Source organism: Alternaria novae-zelandiae, assembly GCF_023758075.1.
Source record: "Alternaria novae-zelandiae strain BMP 2774 chromosome Unknown scaffold_5, whole genome shotgun sequence".
Classification (NCBI taxonomy): Eukaryota; Fungi; Ascomycota; class Dothideomycetes; order Pleosporales; family Pleosporaceae; genus Alternaria; species Alternaria novae-zelandiae.
In genome coordinates, this window is record NW_026056965.1 from 1,338,879 (window position 1) to 1,351,592 (window position 12,714).

Here is a 12,714-nt window from a genome sequence, read left to right on the forward strand (position 1 = left end):
AGAGAAAGCTGCCATCGAGTTTTGTATGCTGAGTCGGATGAACATGCAAAAGGTAGACACACACACAAAAACGCCAGCTTTCAATGCTACCAGGCCCCTAGATCCAGGAAAAAGAGGGGAAAAGCCAGATATTCCTGAGAAGGGTATTTCGTATTGTGGGATTGGTAATTCGTGTGAACATTAAAGGAAAAGGTTTCCGAGACGCGAGGGCATTCTATCGAAGGAGGAAAAAACAGTTGGTCGGCCGCCGACCGGGTTCAAAACGCCAGAACATGAACTTTTTGTCAATGTATACACAGTCTGAAAACTCGCAAGGGGAAGATGAGAAGCAACAAGACCGAAGACCGGGACGAAGACATGCATAAACCTTGGCTCATACGACAGAGTTGAGACAGCACCCGGAATGCATCATGGCAGTGTCAACAGAGCCAAGGTATCTGCATCAAGCAAATCATCAATACGCTGTCGGCTTCGAGGGTCCATGCTGCCGCTGCGATAAACTGCTTTCAGCTGATCGAAAGCTGCACGTCGCTCGTCTTCGGTCCTGATAAGTTCAACAAAGTCTGAAGCTACCCGCTGTCGAATCACGCTCTGTGGCGAAAGCAAAGACTCGCCGTAAAATTTGGTAAGATTGGAAATGCCAGTATCCGTCCTCCGGTGGGCGGCGTCTTCGAAAGCCAAATGGCGGAACTCGTCATACATTGATTGATTGAAATTCCGAATCAAAAAATGCGACCAGAATTGGTAAAGAACGTTCATGTCGTAAGGGGTTATGCCGAGGGGTGCGTTGGAACGCTGATGAAGAGCTTTGGATCGAAGGTGAAAATACGATTCATGCGATGAATCTGAAGGGATGGTGTGAACTGGGCGGTGGTGATCTTTGACCCAATAGAGGCGAACAGGGGCGATTGGAGAAGTCGATCGGAACGGGTCGGTGTCGAGTTGTGGGTGATGAAGATGGCTCTCAGGGCTACTATCGACGTGATTAGCGCATACATTCAGCTGCTCTGAAACGGCAACTTACCCATCAGACACTCCGGCACCGTTGACCCTCAATTGGCAGGTGATGGACTTCTCCGGCTCATCTGGCACGCCATGTTTACTATCGATGGAGCCATTAGAAAACGTTCGGGAAACGGAAGGAGGCAACGACATTTGCGACGGGGGTTGCTTGCGCATGACGACTGTCAAGCTGTCGAGTTGCAAGTCGGAAAAAGAATCAGGAATATCTCCACTCACAGCCTTTGTCGAGCTCTCGATTGGGTGACCATTCGAGACGGCCGCGTTCACTTCTTCGGCAGCCACGCCATTCGTCTCCGCCGGCACTGTACCGGCATCCTGGGCAACGGGATGGAAACCGTTCATTTGGGGGTACGCGCCCTCGTTACCGAACGGGCTGAATGCTGGGGACATGGCCGACCACTGAGGAGGGTTGGATGGATCGAAGCCTGCAGGGCGAGAGACCTGAGGCTGGTTCAGCTCTTTTGGTCCCTCGTTCTGTGCAGACGGATCACGCTCGGCCATGTCAAGAACCCACTGCTGCCAGCCTTCCTTGCGACGTAGTCGGTCCTGGCCGTTCTCGCTGGTGCGGTACTCGATTGTGGCAGACTGTTGGCAGACGAGCCTGATCATGTCGATATCAGGAGACAGGCTCTTGATGCGGTTGAAACCGGCGATGAATTCAAGAGCAACGAATCCCTGAGAGTCCATGTGGCGACGTAGGTACAAATCCTTGATCAAATTATCAACAGAGAAGTAGTACTCCCTGGTAATCTGTTAGCATGTTTCTTGTGACGGGCGGATAAAAAGCATACACTTGGGTCGTGATCATAGCGAAGACCGAGTACTGATCGACGCCGTATGGGCTGTACGGTAATCCAGCGCTCATGGGCGCAGGCATTCCATAAGGATACATCTCATGCGATGTTTGAATAGGAGCTGGGTACCCGGGCTGGAACGGTGGATACCTGTATGGATCGGTGGTCAATGACTGTGAACGGTGGTTGTTGCGACCGAATTTGCCATGAGGCGCGGGGAAGAAGCTATTGCTCTCAGGTACAAAGGTCGTGGGCGATCGTGGGCCCAAGGGAAAGCTCGACGTGGAGTGCCCGTTGGTGAAGTGGTGTCCATTGGTGTAGTTACCACGGCCGCCACGACCTCCGCGGCCACGTTCGCGGCCGTTAGAGAACGAACTAAAGCGCTTGGAATGGCCATGCGAGGAGCCGTCCTGGAAGGTGTGCGCTCTACGCTCACCATCTCCAGCGGCGTCTGTCTGCGTTCCAGCAGAATTCTGACGCTCACCCCAGGTGTTATCCTTGGTAGGTGAGGATGCGCCATCTCTCCTTCGCTCTCCGGCACCGTGGAATTCGCCTCGGCGGCCCTTGTGAGGCTTGGTGGGGTACTGACGTTGGTAAGCGCCGTTTTGAGCGGGCACGTTGGACAATGACGATCGCCTGGGCTGCGCTTCAGACTCGGAGGTTACGGGGCCAGCGGCTTTGCCAGCGGCGTCGCCGTTGACTACAGGGGTCTGGCCGTTAAGTGTAGGGGCATCTGCGCTACCGTTGCGCTTTGCCTTGGGAGACGCATCCTGCGTAGCTGTCTCAGCGCGCTCGCGCCTCGTCGGTTCGCCGTTTGGTGCGAATCCATCCTTCTCGGTCTGTTCAGCACCGTTGCCAAAGCTAGTAGGCCTGCCGCCGTTCACTGCTCCACCGCGTCCTCCAGGACGGCCACCTCTCCTGGCGCCTGCCGCGTTTGGCAGGGGCGTGTTGAACACAACTGTTGGTGTGTAGGGGATTTTCACCCACTCATGCTTGCTAGTCGAAGCGCCATCTTTGCGCTCCTTCTGCTCCTTCTCGCCCTTCTCTTGGGCCTTCTTGCGATCCTCGTCGATGACGGTCTCGGGAGTCGGCCATGACTCCTGGTCGCGGTTGGGTGGAGGAGGCAGCGCGCTCGAAGCCGGAGCTGCCTTAGCATCCTTCTCGGGGAACCTGCCCTTAGCACCGTTCCTCACATCGAGGTCACCCTTGAACTCTTTTCGGCCCTTGTTTCTGCTCTCGCCGTTTGTAATCTTCTCTTGAGATTTTGAGTCGCCGTTCTTGGCCTGAACTCCGTTTGCCCCGTGGGACACTCCATTGGGAGTTGTTTGAGGCGCAACCTTCTGCACCTGAGACTTAATTGTGTCCGCTCGTATCTTCCAAGGGTTTACAGTCGGTACAGGCGCCTCTTGGAGAGGCTTAGCAGGCACGTTCTTGGCCTTCTTGACCTTGTCAGAGGTCTTCTCGACTGCCTCAACCGACTTATCAACCGAGGTGGAGGCCTGAGACTTGTTATCCCAGGTGGTCGACTCAGAGGAGGTGTTCGGTATCGAGGAAACATCGTCGTCCTTGGTGACTGTCGACGAAGTGGAGGCTCCCATATCCGGCGAGGATATGTTGGAGGCATCTACGGGTTGTGAAACCTTGACCACATTGGGTGCGGCTTGCTCTGTGCGCGCCTCGCGGGTTTTCGCAGGCTGCTCAGGGCGCGACTCAGACTCGACGTCTTCGGCCCAGTTGCTGGGTGACGCGCTAGTTTCTGGAACAGATGCGCCGTTGCCGTCCTTGGCTGGTGTAGCAGAGCCGGATGCCGACTTGCTCGTGGTGGCAGGCGTGACGACGCCCTTCGCGGCTTGCGCATATGAAAATGTGGAGGCCATTTTGGAATTTGTGTGGATCTCGACTAAAGTCCGGCTGGTGAGACGAGAGTAAGCGCTTAGGGTCCCCGATGGGAGCGCTGCGGCAAGCTGGCCAACAGGTGTTGACGCTGGTATGTCCGGAGAGGTTGCTCTTGACCTCCCCGCACGCAAATCTCTTTGCTGCTACCAAGCCTTGCGTTGTCGACTAAGCGGTGCGGCGAGGATATAGCTCTGCGCTGATGGAGAGCTGGGCAGTGTGCTGGACGAGGGCTTTGTACCGAGGCGGTTTCGCACAATGTGAGGAAAGTAAATGCTTCCTACTTCACTGTTTGGCGGCTGTGACGGTAATTGCGCGTACTGCAGCGACTGGGGTTAGCGAAGAACAGATGTGCTACAAGCGCAGGGTGGGCAGCGTATGAGGCGTGGTGGTGGAAGCAAGTGACGTGGGTAGTTGTGGTGGAGGACTGGGAGCGAGCGCACGACAAGTCGAAATAACTGCGTGGGCCGCCGAGGCCTAAGCGGGAAGGAGCGCGAGTGAAAGACAGAGCGCAACTGAGAGAGGCTGAAAGGCGGAGAAGGGGAGGAGTGTTGCGCAGCGTGCCGAGCAAACTCGAGGCGGGGAGCAGGGCAGGAAGCAAGCGTGCGGCGGGCGTGGGCGGTGCTGTGGGCGGAACTAACCTCTGGAGCGAGTCTGCGTGGGCGGCGGGGTGGGCAGGCGCGCAGAGAGGGCAGCTGTGACTGCGTCGGCGGAGTGCTCGGGGTGGGCGGTGGGTTGCGGGCGGATAATGAGGGTTGGAGGGTGCAGTGAGGTACGGGCTCCAGGCACACGAGGGTTGCGGTACAGGCTCGTCTGGCGTGCGTGCAACAGCGACGGAGCGGGCTGAGGCGGCGTCTGAGGGTCGGATGCGACGTGATCAAGGCAGACGGGGCGCCAGGCAAGAAAATTGGCTGTCGTGTGTGCGGGAGAAGCAAGCGTAGGTGGGAGAAAGAGGGTCACTCTCAAGCGCGAATTTTTCTTCGTTAAGGTGGTGCTCTAAGAGAACCCGACAGCCCACGCTACTTCGGCGCATTCACCATTCCCTCGCCCAGCGCCCGAGAGCCGCCGTGTAGCTGCTAGCAGCTGACAGGTCGCTGGCCTGTTCTATGGCTGCATCTGCGTTGACAGCCCTCGCATTCATCGTGGTTCTGCATTCACTTTCCAGCAGCGCAGTTGACGCGCTTCTACACGCCAATGACGTCTCGCGAGCATCTTCGACCCCTCACTTGCCAAAAGCTGTTTTATACATGGCTGCCTGCGCTCCAACAAACAGCAAATCTCGCCGTCTGCTCATGTCAGCGCACCTGCTTGCACCCAATTGGCCTTGGATCTTGGGACATCGGGCGCCTCGGTGAGGGCCGTGTTGTGCCGGCACTTTCACGTTCCTATGCCAATGGTCGGCAGCACGAGCGAGCCATCTATCGATCCCTGTGCCTACGGGAAAACGGAACGCGGCCATTGACCTTCCCGATTTCTGCCGCGAGCTCCTAGCAGTCCGTATTGTCTGTCTGCGATATACAAGCCTTCATAGTTATGCCTGGCCAGCTAGTCCTCAACTGTCCACCTTCTCCGCTCTACCAAGAGCACCACTATGTCTTCACCCATCCTAGCCGCTGTACCCGATGCATTGGAACTGATAAGCTGCGGATGCTAATCCGATTGTAAATGGTTTAACTCTATGAAGCAAGACCAGGGCGCGTGTTGCTGCACGTCAACGTCGACATGGTGTTCATGCCATGGGATTTGGACGTCCCGCCACACCTCGAGGCCGAATGCGCCTCGGCATCCAAGCACGCGTAAATTGAGAGTCATTCTAAAACACAGTCCAGCAACACCCAGGTTACAATGATGTCAAAAGGATGCCTAATCTGCGTATCTCAGGTATCATCCATGATCGATAGAAGTTGCGTCATCATTGCTGCCCTGTTCTAATTTCATGAGCATTCAGGCCTGAGGCTTAGAAGTTTCGGGCCTTAGATCGATGATTCCTTTTGACGACAGCCACGATCCCAGCTACACTGCCTTCGCTCCGGCCCGCAATCGTCTTAGACCACATACCCGGAAATAGTCACGTCACATGATGGGTCATGCAAACTGCAACAGAAAATTCAATCTTGCTGACGATTCAATTCTATCGAGTTGCCGAGCTGTTTTTGTGTTTTTTTTTGTTTTCGCGTTCGATTTTCGATACCATGAGTAGTAGCCGCTACGCACCCCGGATATGCAACAAGCGAAGATTGACCTTGGATGCTCAGGTACGCGTATACGAGGCAGCTGATCACAGCTTCTCCTAGCCAACTACTATCGTGTTCATTCCAATCCAAACCGATCTCAGTATCTGAGTATACCATCTGTCCTGTTTTTCCGACCCGGAGCTCTGCTGATCTCCTGCACTTTGGAAGTAACGCATTTACTCCCCTCAACGAGCCTGTCTCGATCATGAAAAGCTCTTTCCTAATGTTTTCCCTTTCAACCACCGTCCGACATCCGTCCATCAATATCATCGGTTGGATGATTCATCAACGACGCATGATCGCAAATAATCGACCTACTGCGACCCCACCGTCTCCCTCAACCTCTCCATCTTCATCCTCGCCTTCTCCTCACTACCCGCCCACCACCAAATGCACCACCTGATCTCCTCCCACTTCTTAGGAAACACAGTCCGTATATCCTTCAACCCCGTCCGCTTCGTCTCCCACAGCTCAAACGCCACCATAGCGCGATCATAAAAATACCGCTTCGCGTGATCCGGTACTCTGAACAACGCCTGGCCAAGTGCTGGAGCATGAATAAGTCCTTGACTCATATCCCAGCGCGATTGGTGGAAAGAAGAGCGCGTGATGAGCGTGAGATGCCGCGTCGACATATGCTGAATATGCGCCTTGTTGGTTTCATTGCAGAGGTCATTGTAGGCCTGGAAGTGAGTTCGTCGAGGGTGTCTCCATAGCAAGGTTGAACAGGGTGTGTGGAGGGAGGAGTAAGGTCGGCGGCGGGATGCCTTGGAGCGGACGATGAGGTCGATTAGGTCGGGGGGTTGGAAGTAGGTTTGGCCAGACATTAGGAAGAGCTGGAGTAGTCTGTCGCGGTGGTTAGTACGGATATAATCGAGTATTGCGTCAGACATGATTGTTGGTGAGGAATACGTACCTAGGACAGTGAGCCATGTCCTTGGAGAAGTCGGAGACAAATGTGAAGGGTAGGTGCGAGGAACTGGCGTCGGCGAGGCATAAGGCATGGAGTGGAAGTACATGCTCATACAAGAAAGCAAACACAGCATAACGGTCCAGCTCATCCAGCAGTGGGGTATCTTTTTCTGCTACAATCCTGCTCTTGCACGACTCCAGGATCCCGATCTGGATAGTGAAGTTCGCCGGGTAGGAAAAATGAGTCAACACCCATCTGATCTCGTTGAGAAGCCAGATGCACACCACCGCGGCATAGAATCGTCCTCTTTGGTCGGCGTTGAGGCTGCGATATTCCCATGTGTGTGGCGTTTCCGGATTGCGTGGAGGCATATCGTCGTATGTGAACTCATCACCACGGTCAACGAGCGTTTTGAATCGATGTACTAGCCGCTGCGCATCCGAGGTCTGATCTACAGACAGGAAGTCTTGCTCTTGGAGTTCCCTTTCCATCCACGTGTTCTCCAGCACGCGTAACCCTTGGTATCGTGCTAGCACGTCACAGATTGCATCATCTGTCCATTCTTGTGGCGAGCAGCATGTATTAGCCGTACTATTTAGATAATGCTCCCAGTTGTTCTTATTCATTCCAGGTTGGCTGGCGGGCAAGCGTGACACGTGGTGCTGAAAGTGTCCAACGATTTTGGAATGGAGGAACAGGGATCTGTTGAGCTGGAAGTCGTAGCGGTGTTGGGGGTTGAAGTAGATAATCGAGCGCATAATCTCGAGATAGATGTTGCGTTTTTTGATGACATGGTGGGTTTTGGTGCATGTGCGCCCAAGATGGTGAACATCGTCGATGCTTCCTAGGAAATGGAAGATCTGCTCTAGGATTTCTGGGGGCAGATCAGTAAGGGTGGCCATGATTTGGGGTATCCTGTCCGATAGAAGGCTCCTTTCACAAGAAGGCTTGCAGAGTCGTTTGCAATTTGGTGCCGGGGTGCGGCGTGGTGTCTTTGTGTTAGAGGAAAACGGATACAGCGCGGTATCACGCGCAGTTTGTGATGAGTAGCGGAGGAACTTTAGCAGCCTCTGGATAGTTCTGTTGATGTATCAGGGCCTGAGCACAATCCCAGGTCGATTCGGCTGGTGTCGATATGGGGTGTCAGTCAATGGAAATCGCGCGGTTGCTACTGCAGGGACGGATGACACGCCGCCGTCTTGCCCGGGGGTGCGCGTAGCTGGAAGTGCAGCTGGGACAAGGCTGAACCCTCATTCTGAAGCTGGCTCGTTGCCTGGGTCAGGTGCTGCGGAGCGTTTGTTAAAGCGGGGGTTCCCAAACAATTCATGGTGAAGCCAGTCGAAGTCGTCCTGTTTGCTTTCTGATATGTTCTATAGGGTCGCATGTAGATTCGGTTGTCAAAACGATAACGAGTCCCGCGAGGTGAAGTGGAGAACGCATCGTGGAGAGATCTGATGATTGTGAGTAGTTGGGGCGCAACCACTCCGATTGGCCCCTCCGCGCCTGCCGTGTCCGTGCGCGCGATGCTATCAGCAACTACCTGGGTACTCACTCTCGGTACCAAGGAACCGTGATATGATAATTCCCAACCTCAGCCATCATTTCTCTTGGAAAGAGTCTAGATTGCTAAGTGGAGCTCCGAAACTGGGGAGGCATTAGACACACAATCATGCAAAAAGGATGTAGAAACACGGTCTCAGCGATGAAGCAGGAGCACGAGAGTCGAAGACCCTCAAAAATGGTGGTAAGTATGATCATTTCTCCAACAATTTCATTGTATCAGGACGTTGTCAAATACATTGGTGGCATATAACCTTGAATGAGAGACTTCTCCACCACACGTCCTTGCAATCCTCAAACTCCACTCTTCGACACTTGTGATTGAAAAGCAACCAGTAATTTAACCAGACTTGCAAACCAGGTCGCCACGCTTGGGAGTACCCTTGTTGCACCTGCAAATCTGACCAGCTGCGCAGCGGTGGTCGATGGTCCAGATACCGCCCTTGCAGTACAGCTTTACAATTGTTAGCATTCAGTCTTGCAAATTACACGTCGGGGACACTTACGACAACCTGCCTGTCCTTGACACCGCAAGCGTGGGGGTCGTTCTCGCCACCACCGAAGGTGCAAGCGCCGCCAGCAGAGCGCAGATCACTTCCGCAGAAGTCCTTGCCGCCGCGGGCCTCGAGAGGGAAGCTGTTGACGGAAGTGACACCCTCAGCGTCGACTGGGGTGGCGGCGACCATGAAAGGCGCAATGGCCAGGAGGAGGATCTGGGTGAACTGCATGTTGAAGGTTTGCGGGTTGAGTGTTGCGGTTGTAGAGTGAATGAAGTGGTTTGAGGAGTGAGTGGATGAAGAATTGAGGAGAAGGAGGCAGGTTGCTTTATAGATGAAGGACGGCTATGCTAAGCTCCCGGTGCTTGAGTCGAGAGATATGGCAGAAAGCCCTGGTGGAGAGAGTCCAGCCATCGAGAGGCTGGCACTGCTTGCTCGTGGGCCGAAAACAATCTTCGAGACGCTGTGGCCCTCCACGAAGTGGATATTCCCTGCGTTCTCGTTAGTAGACTTCGGCCCATCGGGCTTCTCCATCCATAGAGCGACGTTCCTGCGATGAGTTTACCTAGAGATGAACGCCGAGGAGGCTTCAATGTGATGTCAACGTTGGAGGCCTTGCATGAGGTCTTTATTCGAAGTGAAACCGGCATGGAAGTCCGTTCAAGCCCTAGAGACGAACCGGTCAATTCGAGTGTAGATTGCTGTGCGACGTGGGTCAGATTTGACTGTGGTATCGACGGCCCCGAGTACCAGCATGCCTTTACTCTACACATGGGTCGTCTTCGCGGTTTGCAACAGGGATACTGCCCACCGGAGTAAAGGGGAACGCCTGACAGTAGCGTGCGGAGCGGGCCTTAGTAGTCGCGGCGGATGCAAGGCTTGTCCATACGCTACACGACGGTGCGGTGCTGTGGCACTATCTCATGAAGATGACCTTGGAATCATTGGAACGACCCGGTGTAGTGGCTGATCGTGACATGAGTTCGGTAATTTCGGTTCTGGAGAATTTGATCAAACACCCAAGCAGCTACTGCGATGTTTGTGCACGATATCGTTTTCATCGTTTTCATGAGATGGTGGTAGTGGGTTGCCAGCTTCGCCTGGTGGGGCCAAGGCCAGCGCATGCGCCACAGCTGTCTCCAGTAGCCTGCAGAGGGCTAGCCTAGCCGGGTAATTAGCCTCAGGCCTCGGAGACCCTTTTTTATCTCCAATATAGATGCGTTGCGCTAGACACCCGAATTGTGGACATGCAGACGTAAGGCCCCCAGATCTAGATCAGGTTGCGGTGGTACAACGTCTGCACAATTGGTGAATGGATGTGATAAAGTGAACGCCTCAAAACAGTGTCAGCGCTACGGATGCAAGAGCGGGTGAGGCATGACGCGGACGCGGGCCACGGGAAGGATGCGAAGCTTTCTTGGTTGAAAGCACTTTATCTGCTATGGTACGATTTTGTAAGATCGCCGACCTACCACGATACCGGTAAGGCTCTAGTACGGATACAATCCAGAATTACGTATCTGAGCAAACTGTGGAATTTGATCAGCAAGCGGCAGAAAGACCCTTCAGGTTTACTCACGAAATTGGATCCGGCTAGTTATCTCTCGAATTGGAAGGCGTGAAGGCGTCTCGCATCATGGAGCTGAAAGCAGCATCTGTATCGGAACATGTCTCAATTGCCACACAAGCTTTCTTGCGCAAGGCGCAATAGCGCATCTCGCTGCGCTGGCCAGCCGCCCTGGGAACGTTTACAGAACAGATCTTCTTCCAACCCGTGCTTGAATTGTCCTCGTACGAGAGTATAGCCTTTCATCCAGCTCTAGGCATCGCTCACGTGTTCGTTAGGTGACAGCGCGTGTTGCTCGTACCAGAATTGCCAGAACTTGTGCTCTTCGCCCTTGTCGTCTCGGTGGTCGGCGTAGTATCCGCTCTTCAAGTCCGTGTAATGATAGGCAAATTATCGATGGTAGACGTACTTAGTTCAGTATCGTCAGGTCGGCGACCCAGTAGCATCCACGGTTCCGGTGAGAGCGGTGACACAAGGATGACATGGTGGCACAAAGCTGCCTGGGCTTGTGGGGAAAGAGATGAGTTTCCCGCAACGTTCTGACGCTGCCGCGGTAGACAAGCCTTCCGATGCGCGACTATGCGCGAGACCGTTTATCTGACAGGCAATGTGCGTGCTACCTCTGATATTGATGTTGGGTCTATCTTCAGCCCTCGTCCGTACTGACGTTGTGGACAAAAGGATTTCGTGACTGCTGCGCCCTGCCCTATGTTGAGAGACAGGCGGGACTCGAACAACACCCGTCACGGTGTCGTCGGCGACGCTCCTTGAGTTCGTGCGCGAAAGACAATTTGTAGGCTGTTACGCTCCCGACTCCAGAGATTCTCCGAGGTCTGGCTGAGGCTCTGCGGGGTGCCGCATTGACTTCCCTGAGCACATCTGCATTAGTTCTCTCAAATCACCCCTCACTGGTATTACTCCTTCCTTTCCACTCCATCCGACTCCAGCTCTGCGCTTCTTCGCTTTATTTCTAGGGGACTGGGAGGTTCAGCGAAGGATCACAGCAGAGGATGGACGTTGAGGTTGTTTCCCATCCAGGCGTAGTGCGGACGCCTTCCGCCAGGACCGGAGTACCCGAATGGGGCGTAACCGATCCTGATGCAGGAGCACGAAGGAATCATAAGTAGCATAAGCTGATTGCAATAATACAAGGTCTGCGACTTTTTAGATCCACGCGATAATAGCTATTGTACGTGACTGTAGAGTCTATGTGCAGTAAAGGTAGCTCACTCGATCAACTTGGAAGTCACGTGACTGTCCCTGCTGCTTGGCGGGCGCGTTCACTCCCGCGCTTGTCTCCGCAGTCCGCAACCCGAACAAACCACCCCACGTCATACCTCGCACTACCACGTCGCAACACATATTACTCGTATCGCAACTATGTCCGAAACCAACTCTCAACCCCCGGACACGAACATGGAGGTCAACGACGAACTAGACCAGACGGTCGACGACGAGATCAAGCAAGACGCGACACGACTGGAAACCGACGCTATGAACCTCGACGGCGCAAACGATGCAGAGCCCGCAGCGGTCAACGGCATGGCAGACTCTGCCGCCGCCTTCGAGGCGCGCATACCTGCGAAGAAGGACGCAACATTGCGCGAGTTCCTAGGCAAGATGGATGACTACGCGCCGATCGTATGCTAAATGCCGTCTCCATCCCAAGCATCGCGCACTAACCAGGCCTCCAGATACCCGATGCAGTGACCAACTATTACTTGACACGCGCCGGTCTGCCACCGCCACCTCAGACATCACAACACCTCGCACGTCTCCTTGCGCTCGCGACACAGAAGTTCATCGCCGACATCGCGGCCGACGCCTACCAGTTCTCTCGCATCAGGTCATCCAACACCACAAGTAATAACCCTATGGGTGGCGCAGGAGGAGCGCCGGCAGCAGCAGCGCCTGGTGGTGCGCCTGGCGGCAAGGATAGCGGCTCCAAGGCCAAGGACTACAACCTCGGCATCCAGCGCCCAGGATATGGAGGTGGAGGCCAGGGTGGCAATCAAGGACGCACCGTGCTTACTATGGAGGACCTGGGCATGGCAGTAGGCGAATACGGAGTCAACATCAAGCGCGGGGAGTTCTACCGCTAGGACCTTCAACCAACGGACAGGAACCCATGAAACTGGAACACGACGGGATGTGGTAATTCAGGACATCGACATGCATTTTAGGCGTTGGACGGCATCACAGGCGCAGGGACTGATCATTCGGGACATGGAGG

At 54.5% G+C, this 12,714-nt stretch overlaps 3 protein-coding genes across 3 annotated transcripts; 1 reads left to right on the top strand and 2 right to left on the bottom strand.

Annotated features, from left to right (window-relative positions):
- Positions 1 to 1,020: 1,020 nt before the first annotated feature.
- On the bottom strand, positions 1,021 to 3,694 carry J4E88_003451 (uncharacterized protein; the record flags this gene model as incomplete). The annotated part of the gene is made up of 2 exons (XM_049397102.1): positions 1,021 to 1,765; positions 1,815 to 3,694. 2 exons carry the CDS (start codon positions 3,692 to 3,694, stop codon positions 1,021 to 1,023), a joined length of 2,625 nt encoding a protein of 874 aa, XP_049257444.1.
- Positions 3,695 to 8,757: 5,063 nt separating this feature from the next.
- On the bottom strand, positions 8,758 to 9,145 carry J4E88_003452 (uncharacterized protein; the record flags this gene model as incomplete). Its single annotated transcript, XM_049397103.1, has 2 exons — positions 8,758 to 8,871; positions 8,924 to 9,145. 2 exons carry the CDS (start codon positions 9,143 to 9,145, stop codon positions 8,758 to 8,760), a joined length of 336 nt encoding a protein of 111 aa, XP_049257445.1.
- A 2,716-nt stretch (positions 9,146 to 11,861) lies between these two features.
- Positions 11,862 to 12,583, top strand: J4E88_003453 (uncharacterized protein; the record flags this gene model as incomplete). Its single annotated transcript, XM_049397104.1, has 2 exons — positions 11,862 to 12,122; positions 12,176 to 12,583. The coding sequence occupies 2 exons, from the start codon at positions 11,862 to 11,864 to the stop codon at positions 12,581 to 12,583; spliced, it is 669 nt and encodes a 222-aa protein (XP_049257446.1).
- Between the last annotated feature and the right edge of the window lie 131 nt (positions 12,584 to 12,714).